Source organism: Hemicordylus capensis, chromosome 1 (genome assembly GCF_027244095.1).
Source record: "Hemicordylus capensis ecotype Gifberg chromosome 1, rHemCap1.1.pri, whole genome shotgun sequence".
Classification (NCBI taxonomy): Eukaryota; Metazoa; Chordata; class Lepidosauria; order Squamata; family Cordylidae; genus Hemicordylus; species Hemicordylus capensis.
Genome location: NC_069657.1, coordinates 249025907 through 249040314, shown reverse-complemented (window position 1 = coordinate 249040314; position 14408 = coordinate 249025907). Strand labels below are relative to the sequence as shown.

General features: G+C 42.8%; 1 protein-coding gene across 3 annotated transcripts in view; it reads left to right on the top strand.

Annotated features, from left to right (window-relative positions):
- The window catches only part of TFAP2D (transcription factor AP-2 delta), a 70820-nt gene that overhangs the window by 42970 nt on the left and 13442 nt on the right, over positions 1-14408 (top strand). For all 3 annotated transcript variants that reach the window (XM_053287424.1, XM_053287425.1, XM_053287423.1), the window contains 2 exons: positions 5887-6028; positions 11315-11428. In XM_053287424.1, coding sequence (XP_053143399.1) covers positions 5887-6028; positions 11315-11428 — 256 coding nt within the window. The remainder of the gene's footprint in view (positions 1-5886; positions 6029-11314; positions 11429-14408) is intronic.

Below are 14408 nucleotides of genomic sequence, written 5' to 3'. Positions count from 1 at the left end.
AATGATCTGCAAAATTAATTTATGATACATGATCCAATAGAAAGTGTTCTGATGTATTAACTCCATCCACAGCACATACTTTGAGTTTTCTGTCTAAAGTGGAAAGGCAGGATATAAATACTTACAACACACACACACACACACACACACTGGTGTGCCACTGAGACCAGGGGAAGAATGGCCCGGAACATTTCCTAAGAAATTTATATTTTAAAACAAACAAAAACAAATTAAAATTATGAAAAATACAAAGCCTTGGACATTTCATTCTGCATAGGGTTGTCAGAGTTTATAGATTAGAGTTGGTTTTAACATATATTCAATGAATTAATGTGTTAGGTTTAAATATGTTTATATACTTCGGTGCAAATTTCAGCCAATGGACAAACAGCTTACCAACCATTTTCCATTTTTAAAAAAGGACTCGTCTGTAAATCTAATTAAAATTAATGCTGAAACAAAGATTTGTATTCAGATTCTATCAAGGAATTGATTGGATTTAAATTATAGCAAAATATGAAAACAGATTCCTCCCCTCCTCTACCCCATAAACAGACTTGGGTTTCACAAGCTCATTTTTAGTTTCATACATTTTCTTCTTTTCCAAAGTGTGAAGTGTTGTGGAAAGTTAAGTTGCACTTCCTGGCATTTCTTTCTTTCCTCCTTTCCTTCCTTACTTTCTGTATTATTATTTGCTGTTGTGTGTGTGTGTACACACACACAATATCTAGATCTAGATCTAGATCTATCAGACTTTTCATCCAAGATTGGCTTCTAAAGCAGCGTACAATTAAAATTCAATCAAAAGGTGCAATACCTTAAGAATAAACAGGTGGCCCTCATTATTCATGGTGGTTCCATTCAGGCCTACAACCGCGAAAATGTGTAATAGTAACCATGTTAAAGCAGAGGATAATAAAACCATGAATAATGAAACCTTAAATCAATGGGAATTGGTGGGTTCAATTCCGGAGCTGAGGAAAATAACTGAAAAATCACTGAAAAGACAGGGTAAAAGCAGAAATAAGGATGGAGCACAGGACTGTACTTTGGCCACCTCAGGTCTCCCACTCTCCCTTTCTCTAGCTCCTCCAGCAATGCCCTTCCGCTCTTCCAGTAATCATGAAGTTACCTCATGATCATGAAGTTACCTCACCCTGCAGCTGTCCAGCACAAGCCCCTGGCCTGTTTGGGTAGTAGGTTGGCCAAAGAGGCAGCACAAAATTAAATCCGTTTCAAGTAAACACATACAGAGGAGTGTGTGAGAACCAAGGAGTGAGAGAATTGATTTTCAATGGATTATTAAAATCAATTTTTAATATTTAATTTAAATTGAATTTTTAATTGCAAATTAAATTAAATAATACAGTACTGTAATTATCAGAATTAAACTTAATGTTTAATTTGAAATTTTAATTAAAAATAAAATGTCATCAAAATTAAAATGACATTTATAAAAGTGATAATTAGCATCTTACGAGGGCTGCACAATACTGAAAGAGGCTCCAGGAAATGGCTCCACGAATCTCCACAGGAATGGCTCCAGAAAGACTCCTAAAGTCTCCCTTATTTACCAAAGGCTACCAAAGGCTACTCAAAATGGCTTTTAGAAGCACAATACATTTTAAACATGCAGACCAAAGCACTCCACCATCCTCCTCCAAACTCCTCTCTCAACCCATGAGTCCATGCAGCAAAAGCATATGAATACAAATACAATGAATATTTATATACCGCTTTTCAACCAAAGTTACCAAAGTAGTTTACATAGATATAAATAAATAAATAGATAGATAAATAAATAAATAAAACTAGCTTGGCCGGGTGCAGGGCATCTGTGCCTCTGCTGGCCTGCTCTGCCTACTTCTCCCGCTGCCCCCGCCCGGCTGCGGTTTCTGGCCGGCTTTCAAGCCGGCCCGTCCCCTCCTCCTCCCCACCGCCACCTGCTCCCAGCAGCCAGCCTGCCGGCGCCTCCTCATCCCGGCGGCCGGATCAGGCCCACCACCGCCACCACCACCTCCTCATCCCAGTTTGGCCCACTGCCGCCTCCTCATCCCGGCGGCCATTTTCTCCCCATCCCTGTCACTAGTCCGGCAGCTGCTCGCAAACACTCGCAAGAGCTGCCACACATGGGATTAGCAACAGTTTTGCCTAGAAGAAATGACTGTGTATCTGGCTCCCTGTCCCCAAAGGGCTCACAATCTAAAAAAGAAATATAAGACAGAAACCAGGAACAGCCACTGGAGGGCATGGCTATGTATGGTCAGAACGGCGCTGCCAAAAACGGTGGATATGTGAAGCCATGTGCCACAGATAGTGAGGTTGGGCATATATTGCCTGACCACAGATACGAAAAACTACAAGTGCCGAAACTTCGGATAACAAGTGCCACCTGTATGGAGTATTTATGTCTGTCTCTTTTTTCTTGGTGGTCTGTGATGTCATCCAGGTTCCAGACTTTTCCTGGCAGAAGGAACGAGTCTTGCTAGCTATATACTTCCATCGGGATCAGAAGTGGAATGCACCTGGACACTAGGGTTGTACAGGGAGAGTAGGCTTGACCCACTCTCCCTGCAGATGAGCAGGGAGCTTGCCCTGGGCGGCCATATCGGCCACCCACATGATTACTGGCTCTGTCAAGGAGCCAGTTGAGTGGGTGGGGATTAGGAATGTGCACGGAACCAGGCGTGGGTAGCTCAGTGGCGTGGGTGTCTCACTTTAAGGGCGGGGAAGAGTACACTTACCCCTCCTTCCGCTTCCTCCCTGCTGTTACCCGGTATTTTACAAGTCCTATGGGGCATCAGTGTACGTCCCTGCTGCTGCATTTGCTCTTTGGCCTGAAGTGGCTGGAAATAGCTGGCGCACAAGCGCACACGTTGCAAGCACCCTTACACCGGCCCGACATACACAAGCGCAAGTCCGGCAGGTACACATTTACCAGCTACTTCCAGCCACTTCTGGCCGAAGAGCAAATGCGACAGCAGGGAAGTACCCTGCCGCCCTGTAAAATACTGGGTACCAGTGGGTGGAAAGTGGAGGGAAGGGTAAGTGCACCCTCCCCCGCCATTAAAGCGAGACACACATACCCTGCCTTCGAACTTTGAACCCCCCCCGTGTTCGAACCTGTTCAGAGGCCCGTAAAAGGGCCTCCGAACAGGTTTGTGCACATCCCTAGTGGGGATCAGGGGCGGCCCAGCCTCCAGAAGTCCCAGAATGCTCCACGCAAGTGCGCAGGACATTCTGGGGAGCCCCCCGATGCTGGGAGGCTTGTTGTAGCCTTCTGGTCAGAGGTCTCCTCGTGAGTCGCCATGGCACGGTGCCATGCCGTGACAACTCACAATCACAAAAACAGGGTTAGCGGAGGTATTTTAGAGGGCTGGCCACCGGGAGTTGCACGGCTCCTGTGGTGGCACTCGGCCTGCCAAAACAGGGCTGGGCTCCCTTAGCCTGGTTTTGGCTGGTCGTGGGAATAGCTTCATTGTGTACTTACAAGAATCAGTGATGGCCCACTTGCTTTGAAACAGTCATTCCAAACAGTAATTCCTATTCATATGAATTTTCCCATTCATACGATTACCCCAGTAATATTTGCTGGTCCCTTCACTGCTCACCATTAAACAGTGGAATCCCACACAACCAGTGAGCATGGGAAAGGAAAGAGGCAGATGAGGTGAGGATCACTGCACAGGCAGAAAATACTTGAGTCATCAAACATGAGGGATTCCTTAGTAGGGAAGCAATGGTGAACTCATTTAAACCGTGAGTTCTTGCCCTGGTATACGTACCATGATATGATCTGAAGGCATGTATTTGCTGCAGCTAAGCAGGTCTGGCTGGGTCTAGTCAGGGATTGGATGAGAGACTGTACAGGCATTTGGTTCCATCATGGCAGAAAGGTGGGATATAAATAAAATGAGTTATTGTTAGTTTCAAGGCTGTGTACAGGTTATTGTTTATTAGACTCTTGGAGAAGGTGCTGAAAGCATGATGCTGGCACTGCCTGTAGTGTGTGTGTGTGTGTGTGCTGCCATAATCTCATTCTCAGGCTGGCCAAGCTGAGGCTCTCTGACTATTTTGGGACTACAACTTCCATCACCCCAACCGCAATTTATTGTGGCTGGGGATTAGGGGAGTTGTAGTCCAGCAGCTGCTGGAGAGCCTCAGCTTGGCCACCCTGGGTTAAACCAGTTTGCCGGTTTTTTCCATCAAACTTTAAAGCTGCAGCTGGAAAAACTGAAATCATGTGGTCATTTTGGTGTGACCGTGGCTCTTACTTAGTGGATAGCCTCCTATGAGCACTCTCTCCCTCCCTCCCTCTCTCTCTCTCCCTCCCTCCCTCTCTCTCTCTCTCTCTCTCACACACACACACACACACACCCCACCCCAGAACACTTGGAGGACTGATTTTAAGCTCTTGTAAAAAACAAATATAGTGTGTGAAAGAATGGGTGAATTGTACATAGAGCTCCTTAAAAGGAAAAAAAAGAAGTGCCAAGTTTCCCTTAGGAGGGAAATGAACTACACCAGTAAGCAATTGTCATCTGGTTTAGACAGTTTTGCTTTTCCTTTGCATTTGTAGGAGACTAGGAGAAGCAACTACAATTGAGAATTAGGGAAGCAGAGCAAACATGGTTCCCCCCTGCTGTGAATCCCCCTATCTCTCCATTACATGTGTAAAGTTATGAAGGAAATGTTACTGTAAGAATCAACCCTGACTGTGAAGTGAGGATTGCATAGCGCAGGAGTTAGTTAATCAAGGATGATCATCATGTTCCCCTGTGGAGAAGCTGGCCCACAGAGTATGCACGGAGTGTTTTGTTTACCACGAGTCCCCTATTATAAGCAAAGCTGTCGTTCTTTCCGCTGCTTTGGTGCGCAGCCTCCTTATCTCATGGAGCATCACAGTATTCCTTGGAGGCAGCAAGAGTTCGGCTGAGAGGCAGTGATGCCCAAGGCCACCTAGGAAGCTTCTCAGCTGAACAGGGAACTGAAGCTGCCACCAGAACTAGCGCTCAATCCACTGTACCACACTGACCCCTCCTTTGTTTTCTCCAAACAACTTGGGAATTCTCCAGGTGAATATTTGCCCAAATCATTTGAATATCGACGAATGTAAAATTTCCCCTTGCTAAGCATTGCAGCAGAAGGAAGGAAGGAAGGAAGGAAGAAAGATTTATAGAAGGAATTCCCCTACTTGATTCCCAAAATTTAGCTTCCAGGTTATAAGGCCTGATAAATAAAATTACCATAGGATAGGTTAATCCACAAAAGCTAGTGTGACTCATTAAACCACTTGGTAGATTTGGTTTATGGTTCTTAAAGGGCAGCCTTTCATTCACATCTCATTCTCATGTGGATGATTTTAGACAAGACCCTCTCATATATTTGGCACCCTATTGACAAATGGGTGAGATCTCAAAAGACATGGAAAAGAGATCACATGTGCTTTGTTCTGACATGTACCACCAATTGTAATGTTTGTGGATAAGGCAAGACAATGATGAAACAGAAAAAGCAGGTCCACAGCATTCTCCAAGCTCTTTGATGGAGGGCCTATAGACTGCAGTAGTGTGGACAATAAAGAGTTAACTTTCCCCAACCTCTGAATGTTGGAGGCATGGGCCAAGGTAATGAGGACTTACATGGTCTGTCTGTATGGTACTGACTGGGTGATACAGAATGGACTGGGGGTGGGAGGGTTGTACAAAAGCTATTCTGTAGGAGGAGTTCTGGAGGTACCTGCTCATCTTAGGAAAGCTTGCCTCATCACCTGGGAATTATCTATTTTTGGCAAAATAGCCAGTATAGGCAGCTATTCCTGTATGTTCTAAGACAAGTGCCTGAGGTTGCATATCAAATGACCCTGTTGTTTTTGTCTGCTCATAGGAGAAGCTTTACATTTAGCCAGGGATTTTGGCTACACCTGTGAAACAGAATTCCCAGCCAAGGCAGTTGGGGAACATCTTGCCAGACAGCACATGGAACAGAAGGAACAGACAGCACGGAAAAAAATGATCCTAGCAACAAAGTAAGCGAGAACTGCTCTGAAAAACTGACTTCAAATCACCCCAACGACAATACTTAGTTTCACGTTATGTGAATTCATTTGACACTGAGAGTCAGTTCTGATGATATGCCGGCAGTCGATTTACACACACTAATGGTTTACTCATGTGAACTACGGATGTGCAAATCGATTCAGATCAATTTGACTTGAATCTAGGTGATTTGCATGATTTGAATTTGAATCAAATCACCCCTTAAAAAGGCAATTTGATTCAAATTTGAATCAAATTTTTGAAATTCAATTTGAGAGCTGTTTGGCACCTTTTATAAACCATTCAGGCCCTCTGGTTAGTTAAAAGGGCACCCAAACAGGGTCAAATCGAATCAAATTCCATTCAAATTCAAATTGAATTTTCAGACCAGATTCAAATTTGAAATGAATTTTTGGAATTCGATTTGATTTCAAAATGAATCCAAAAATTCATTTTGTGCACATCTCTAATGTGAACAGTGCTATGCTGGAGCTCCAAAACTGCATAAACTCTTATTATTCTCAGTATTCCTTTTTTGCTTTTGCAATGATTTCTTATTCGCAAGCTGGGGTTTTTCTTTTCACAGAGAGGCTGCAGTCTCACACAAGTTCAGCGTTTCACTGCTCACACAAGTAGGCCAGGAGCAGGAGCACTGTGTGGGGAAGTTCACACAACCTGGTAAAGCTAGTAGACTGTGTGAACTCCTGGGACATTTACACAACTATCACAGAAGAATCCACTCTCTGATGGGTGACAACCAGAAGATGAGCTCATGGCTGCTTTCTTTTATGTTACTACTGCCCTCTACTGGTCTGAATTAGAAGTGCTCAGCTGCATATCATACCAGTATGCCCTGCTGGAGGACTGAGAGTGATGATTTTCATTTAGCTCAAGGGCTTAAACATGATCCTTCTGGATTTTTTTTTAACATCCTCAATTATTTTGGGGGAGTTTATTCAGATAACACACTTTACAGACAAGAAGTTCCCACAACTCTATACATGTGCTTGTTCAAATGCCTTGTAGACATCCCTTGCTTCTTAATGATGCTGTGAATGCCATGTGGATTGTAGATGACTGTGGCAGACAGGTAATTGGGGAACACGTCATATATATGAGCCAGTCCTATACCACACTTGCATTTGTATCTCAGCATGAGAACTGTTTGCTGAAATTTGTGGGCATCATATTGTTCAAATTGACACAAAGTTCAGTGTTGTGAACACATCACAATATAGCAATTGATCTTTTTACCCCTGCTAACTGGGCAGAGAGGCACCTTTCAAATTAGTGACTGTCTTATATCTAGCAGAAGGAGAACAACTGTTCCTATTCAACCCCAGCACATCTTCTCTCCAGACAGTGGCTGCTGCTTCTCTCTCTCTCTCTCTCTCTTTTTAAACTGTCCTGTTCTCAGGGAACCATTTTATCATACCTTTTGCTATGTTAACCGCTTTCTTTTGTTGCAAAGCAGTGTATAAATATTTTATCATCAACAATGATAATAATAATAGCAACAACAATCATGCAACTTCATATTCACATTCTTGAACTGTGCAAAAATGTGCTAGATTTTTTAAAAATACGTTCAAAAAGAAAGTAGCCTTGCATGCATGCTTCAGAGCAAGACAGATACATGGCTTTGCAGGTGAGAGTGAAAATTGCCTGTTGGGTGCCCTAACAGTGGATCTGACACAGTTCTCTTATTTTTGAACTTGTGATGAAATCTGAAAAAGTAAAGAAAATTCTTTGTTGAAAATGTGTTACGAATTCACAAACATCAATTTTTAAAATACTCAAAAGCTATAGTTGAAGAAAAACTCTCGTGCATGTTGATAAAAACCACAGCCACAACCACACAAACTTATTTATTTATTTATTTTTAATTTATTATTAAAATTTTTATACCACCCTTCCAAAAGGCTCAGGGCGGTTTACGTTAAAACACCATTATCAATTAACAATTAAAATAGAAATTATAAAACTGCAAAAAATAATAATTAACAGTTAAAACATCATAAAACACCAATTAAATAGCCAAAACAATTTTTAAAAAAGTTTTTAAAAGCTGAGAAAGCTTGGTTGAAGAGATGTGTTTTCAGAAGTTCCTTAAAAATTGCCAGAGATGCCAGAACTTGGAGGTCACATCCACTTATTTGTTTTTTGTTAAGCTTGATAGTAATATAGTAAGAATGTCAGTTTATACAAATTATTGATTGATTGATTGATTGATTGATTTTACATTTTATATCGTGCTCTTCCTCCAAGGAGCCCAAAGTGGTGTACTACATACTTAAGTTTCTCCTCACAACAACCCTGTGAAGTAGGTTAGGCTGAGAGAGAAGTGACTGCCCCAGAGTCACCCAGCAAGTCTCATGGCTGAATGGGGATTTGAACTCGGGTCTCCCTGGTCCTTGTCCAGCACTCTAACCACTACACCACATTGGCTCTCTTCAGTGGGATTTCATTCTCTGTAATCCTGCATAGGATCAGGCTGCATGCTGCTAAGGGGAACCTCTAAGGCCACTTTTGCATTTCCTTCCTTCCTTCCTTCCTTCCTGAAGCTCACGATGGTATATGTGACATCATGTCATTTCCTCCTCATTGCAGTCCTATGAGGGAGATTAGTGACTGGTCTTAACGCAGGGAGTGTTACAGCTGATTGAAATCCAGGTCCCTCCAGACCAAGACTGTAGTCAGAGCACACACTGATTCTCATCTTTGCTAACGTAGTTGCACTGAGAGTCTCCTGGGAATTCTGAATCCACACAATTGCAACTGGTTCCAGTGAACACAATAAGGCCAATGGGGCTGCTCCTGAATAAGGACATCATGGACTGCAGCATTACATTGCTGTGGAACACACAAGTTCAAGTCCAGGATATAAGCTGGTGCCATCCTGCTGGTTTTGATGAGACTAAGCAGGGCTTAATCAAAGTATGCCAGCCTGTCCAGTCTGTACTACGGACAGCCTCATCCATAACCAGCAATCCTAGGAATTAATCCATCTCTGAGGAGAGGGAGCAGATCTTTTCAGTCTATAAAGATTCCATTTCTGATGCCTTCCTGACATTCTCAGCGACCATGACGTGAAGCCTGATGACAAGATACAGGTGACCGCAAATCACTTAGACAGTATCAAAGGCATCCATGAAAGTAGCACGCTTTCTGTTTCCTTGGAAAGGGAGCCTCTTTCCTACTTGATGTATAACCCCTCTTCAAAGAATCCCCTTTGGCTATACCAGCATGCAGTGGTCCAAAATATCACATCACTGACTTGAAATGGAAGGAAACAAGCCACCACTTTTATTAGGCCACACACCGTCCCAGCAATCAGAAGTTCTGAAATGCACAAACATACCAGAGGCAAATAGGCCTCATGAAGCCCTTTATCTTCCACAAGGAGCCATAAAAAAACAATTACTTTGCCAGTTTTAAAGACCAAACAGAATCTTGAAACATTTGCCTAAGCCTAATGCAGACCAACTCACACCTTTACGTGCACATCGATGTGCCATTTGAAAGGGACTCCCCTCCTGCGAGCAGCCATCTCTGAAGAAACAAGGCCGGATAAAAATTACTCGAGGCTTATTCACTCTAGTGATTTTCATTATAGCTTTTGGAGCTATGCTTTGAGTGAAATAATAAAAACTAATATTCTCTGCTTTCATTTGAAAGCAGTTTCTGCTCTGCATGGCCTGATTTTTTTAAAAATCCTATATAAAGGCCCATATATTAAGCAGCCAAGAAAAGCACTCCACTCCAGTTTGCATCACATGGACCTACGGGATGAAGGGCTTCTCATTATCCTTTGTGAGAAAAGAAGCTCTGGCACACACTGGGGAATGCCCTGTGCATGGAATTCCATTAGGCTTTCCACAGAACCATGGGGATGCAGCCATGATATGTTAGACCAGGCCTGCTCAACTTCAGCCCTCTTTCAAACGTTGCCCTACAACTCCCATAATCCCTGGCTATTGGCCACTGTATCTGGGGATTATGGTAGTCCGAAAACACCTGGGTGGGCAAAGTGGAGCAGTCTTGCGCTAGATGGTTTTGGAGATCTGTGTCTTCTAGATCCCAGCCTTTGAACAATTGCAGTGAATGGTCATGGGAGTCCTCCTTTGCATTCCATAGTGCTGTTCAGTCACTAGTGATCTTGGATGTGGTGGGCATTGTTCCCTGTAAGAAGGCTTCCCATATGTTGTTGGCTACAGCTCCCAGCATTCCCAGCTGCAGTGACCTTTGGCTGGGGATTATAGGAGTTGTAGTCAACAACATCTGGGTCACTATTGGTCTTGGAGGGGTTGGTTCAAGGCACCATTTACTGGCTGCACAGCAGCTCTTGGGATCCACAGGCACATCCCAGGAGTGTGCAGTAGTAGAGGAATATTGCACATACACCCATGCAACATGAAACATGCAGGAAGCAGAAACTATTCTACTTCCTGCATTTCTCTTTTAGCTCTCCAGGTCTGAACTGGCAAGAAGTTCACATGTGGGGCACACTCTTAATGCACTTAATTTGACTTGCTAAAATAATTAGCATGGAGAACAGGCCTGTCTATGAACAGGCAAATCTAGCTATTTTCCACCATGATCAGTAAAAATGGAACTTCACTATTCAATGGCAGTACATCTCTGTTTATGACAGATAGATAGATAGATAGATAGATAGATAGATTCCTTTATTACAGTCAGTTGACCAGCTGAATAAACACCGTACAGAAATTACCATCCATGACAATTGAGAAAAGAGGGTACTTACATCTTTACGAGTTCTACATGCTACAAAAATAAGTTTTGCCACATTTAGGTTAATTAAATCATTATAATCAGATAACAAATACTGAAGATAAAACATAGTGGTATGGCCAGGATAATTTAAAAGTGGAGAGATAGAACTCTTACGAATATCCTTATAAAACAGGCAATAAAGTAAAACGTGCAGTTGTCTCGATGGCCCCGGTACCACAGGGGCATAACCAAGCTATGTAAGGAATTGTCTTGTATTTCCCCTCCAACACTGCTGTAGGGAGCACATTGAATCGGGCAATGTGCTCCCCATTCAAGACTCTTCTAAATTTTGCTGTCGTTAATTGACTTAAATCAATAGTTTGCAGGTTTTAAAGGGAGTTTGATAGAGAGAAACACATCTCGTAGAAGTCTTGTAAGGTCGGTTTGGTACAAAATGTGATATGAGCAATATTTTTTTCTCAACATTACTTCTTGATTAGAGCATTAATGCAACGTGAATGCATCCATTCTGATTTTAGGCAAATATGTAAAGAATTCCAGGACCTGCTGAGCCAAGACAGATCACCCTTAGGATCCTCAAGACCGACTCCAATATTAGACCTGGATATCCAGAGACATTTAACACATTTCAGGTAGGACCTCTGAAGTCCATTTGTGGGATTACTGAAGTGAAGAGAACTGCAATTCTAGAGATGCTGGTGAACATAATCGTGTCACTGGGCTTCCTCTACAGAAGCTTGGAGGAAGGTTATTTATCCTAGAAAGTTCTAGATTAGTCCCAGGAACTGTTAGAACCAGGGGCCAGGGTGGGGCAGGGCTGTGATTGGCCTTCACGGGGCTTATGTGGGGCATCCAAATGGAGCCTGTCCTGAGCTTTTGCTATGTAGATCAGGGAAATTTTTCGGAACTTGGTCAGTGTGGACCCCCTAAGAGTCTGCACAGCTTGCAGATGTAGGAGCTTACTGGAGTTTGGCCCTTCTTGTCCAACTTGCTCCATACAGCCTTCAAAAGAGTCTCCTTAGAGATTCCCCAGAGCCTTTTTAAAAAGTATTGAGGTTTGTTTGTTTTTTAAGGCCTTTCCTATTCAGGACCTGGGACAAAAAATAATGAGCCCATTTCAATGTTTGCAGAATTTTCCTGACTGCTCAGTGATCCTGTCGAATGTGCAAGATCTTGACACAAACTCTAAATTCACGAGTACTGAATGCTTCAAGCCCACAAAAGCTAGCATGCAGTAGGGACAAACTGTAAACTGGTCGTCTGAATCAGCCCTTCAATTCTACGGTGCTGCTGCGCTGAACATAGGCACAAAGTGCCCTCTAGTGGTCCTAGAAAGAAGCAGAAGTTTCTCTTCTGCTTCTCTGCTAGGCAGTTGAACAAAGGAAGCAGAACACGAGTGTATTGCAGCATATGGAAGCAGTAGAAATGGGAGTGTTACATTACATTTTCTCTATTGTGCCTCAATAGACCTTTGACTAAAGCTGACTGAAAATAAATAAATAAATAAATAAATAAATAAATAAATAAATAAATAAATAAATGAATAAATAAAAGCCACAGGTTTGTTTATACAAAGACAGCACGAGATTCATTGCTTAGAATTTTCCTAGTATCAAAGCTCTAAATATGGATGAACAGGACAGTAGCTGAGGATGCAGCAAATATGTCTTACACTTCATAGGATTGCTATTGAAGAACTGGGCTATTTTCATATGCTAATTTCTGAATCGTCTAATCATGATTCTCTGATCTGATAAGTAGTACAGATATACTTTTATTCTCGTGTGCTATTATTATGGCATATCAGATCTTTCCCAATTGCTATAATTCTGATTCAAAACAAAAATAAAACCACCAGTAGCACTATCGCAGAATATTTCAGAACATGCTCAGTCTGTTTCTGGGCTCTATTCAAAGTGCTGGTTTTAAACTTTAAAGCCCTGAACAGCTATGGACCAGGTTAACTGAGACAGCACCTTTTCAAAAATTTATTTATCATATTTTTATACCTCCTGCTATCTCTAGGCAGTGTACAAATTTAATATTAAAAATCATAGATTAAAATACATAAAGCACAATAAAAACAATATACAACAAATTATTAAAATTAATTCTAATTAAAAAATTGCGAGAACAGAGCCACTCTGGGAAGAGCAGAAGGTTTCAAGATCCCTCCCTGGCTTCTCCAAGATAGGGCTGAGAGAGATTCCTGCCTGCAACCTTGGAGAAGCCGCTGCCAGTCTGTGAAGACAATACTGAGCTAGATAGACCAATGGTCTGACTCAGTATATGGCAGTTTCCTATGTTCCTATGTTCCTATGAGGGTCTTCCTGAAAACAAACAGAGAAGGAGATGCCCTTATTTCAGCAGGGAGCATATTCCAAAGCCCTGTAGCAGCCACAGAGTAAACCTGGTCCTGAGTCACCACCAGACGAGCTGGTGGCAACCATAACCAGACCTCTCCAGAAGATCGTAAAAGGCGGGAGGGTTCATGACAGAGGAGGTGCTCTCTTAAATAGCCTGGATCCAAGCCATTAAAGGCTTTATAGATAATACAGCACTTTGTATTTCACCCGGAAACATATCAACATCCAGTGCAGTTCTTTCAAAACTGGTGTTATGTGGTTTCTTCATAAGAGACCAATCTGGCTGCCACATTCTGTACCAATTGTAGTTTCTGGACTACGTACAAAGGCAGCCCCATGTAGAGAGCATTACAGTAGGGAAGTCTGGAGGTTACCAGCACATGTACCACTGTTTTAAGGTCATTTACCTCTAGAAATGGATGTAGCTGACGTATCAGCCAAAGCTGATAAAAAGTGCTCCTGGCCACTGCCTCAACCTGAGAAACCAGGGAGAGCTCAGAGCTTTAGGTCCAGGAGCATTCCCAAGTTATGTACCTGATATTTTAGAGGAGTGTAACGCCATCCATAACAGGCAGATCTAAACCATCTCTCGGGTCCTGACCCCCCACAGTTAGTACCTCCATCTTATTTGGATTCAACTACAATTTGTTATCCCTCATCTAGTCCATTACTGCCTCCAGGCAGGCATTTAGGGAAGTTATGCCATTTCCTGATGAGGTCAATATGGAGAAGCAAATCTGGGTGTCATCAGCATATTGATAACACCCAGCACCAAACCTCCTGATGATCTCTCCTAGCGATTTCATGTAGATGTTAAAGAGCATTGGAGACAGTATGGGGCCTTGTGGAACTCCACACTTCAGTTCTAGCTTTGCAGAGCAACAGTCTCCAAGCCACACCATCTGGAATCTACCAGAGAGGTTGGAGTGGAACCCACTGTAAAACAGTCCCACCCAATCCCACCTCCTTCAGGTGGTCCAGAAGGATACCATGTTTGATGGTATCGAAAACCGCAGAGAGATCCAAAAGCATCAGCAGATTCACACTCCGTCTCTTGATAGCCAGTTGGAGATCATCCATCAGGCCGACCAAGGCAGTCTCAACCCCATAGCCCACACAAATGCCAGTTTGAAATGGGTTTAGGTAACCTGCATAATCCAAAACTGTCTAGAACTGAGAGGCCACCACCCACTCAGTCACCTTACCCAACCATGGAAGATTAGAAATAGATCTGTAATTAGCTAAC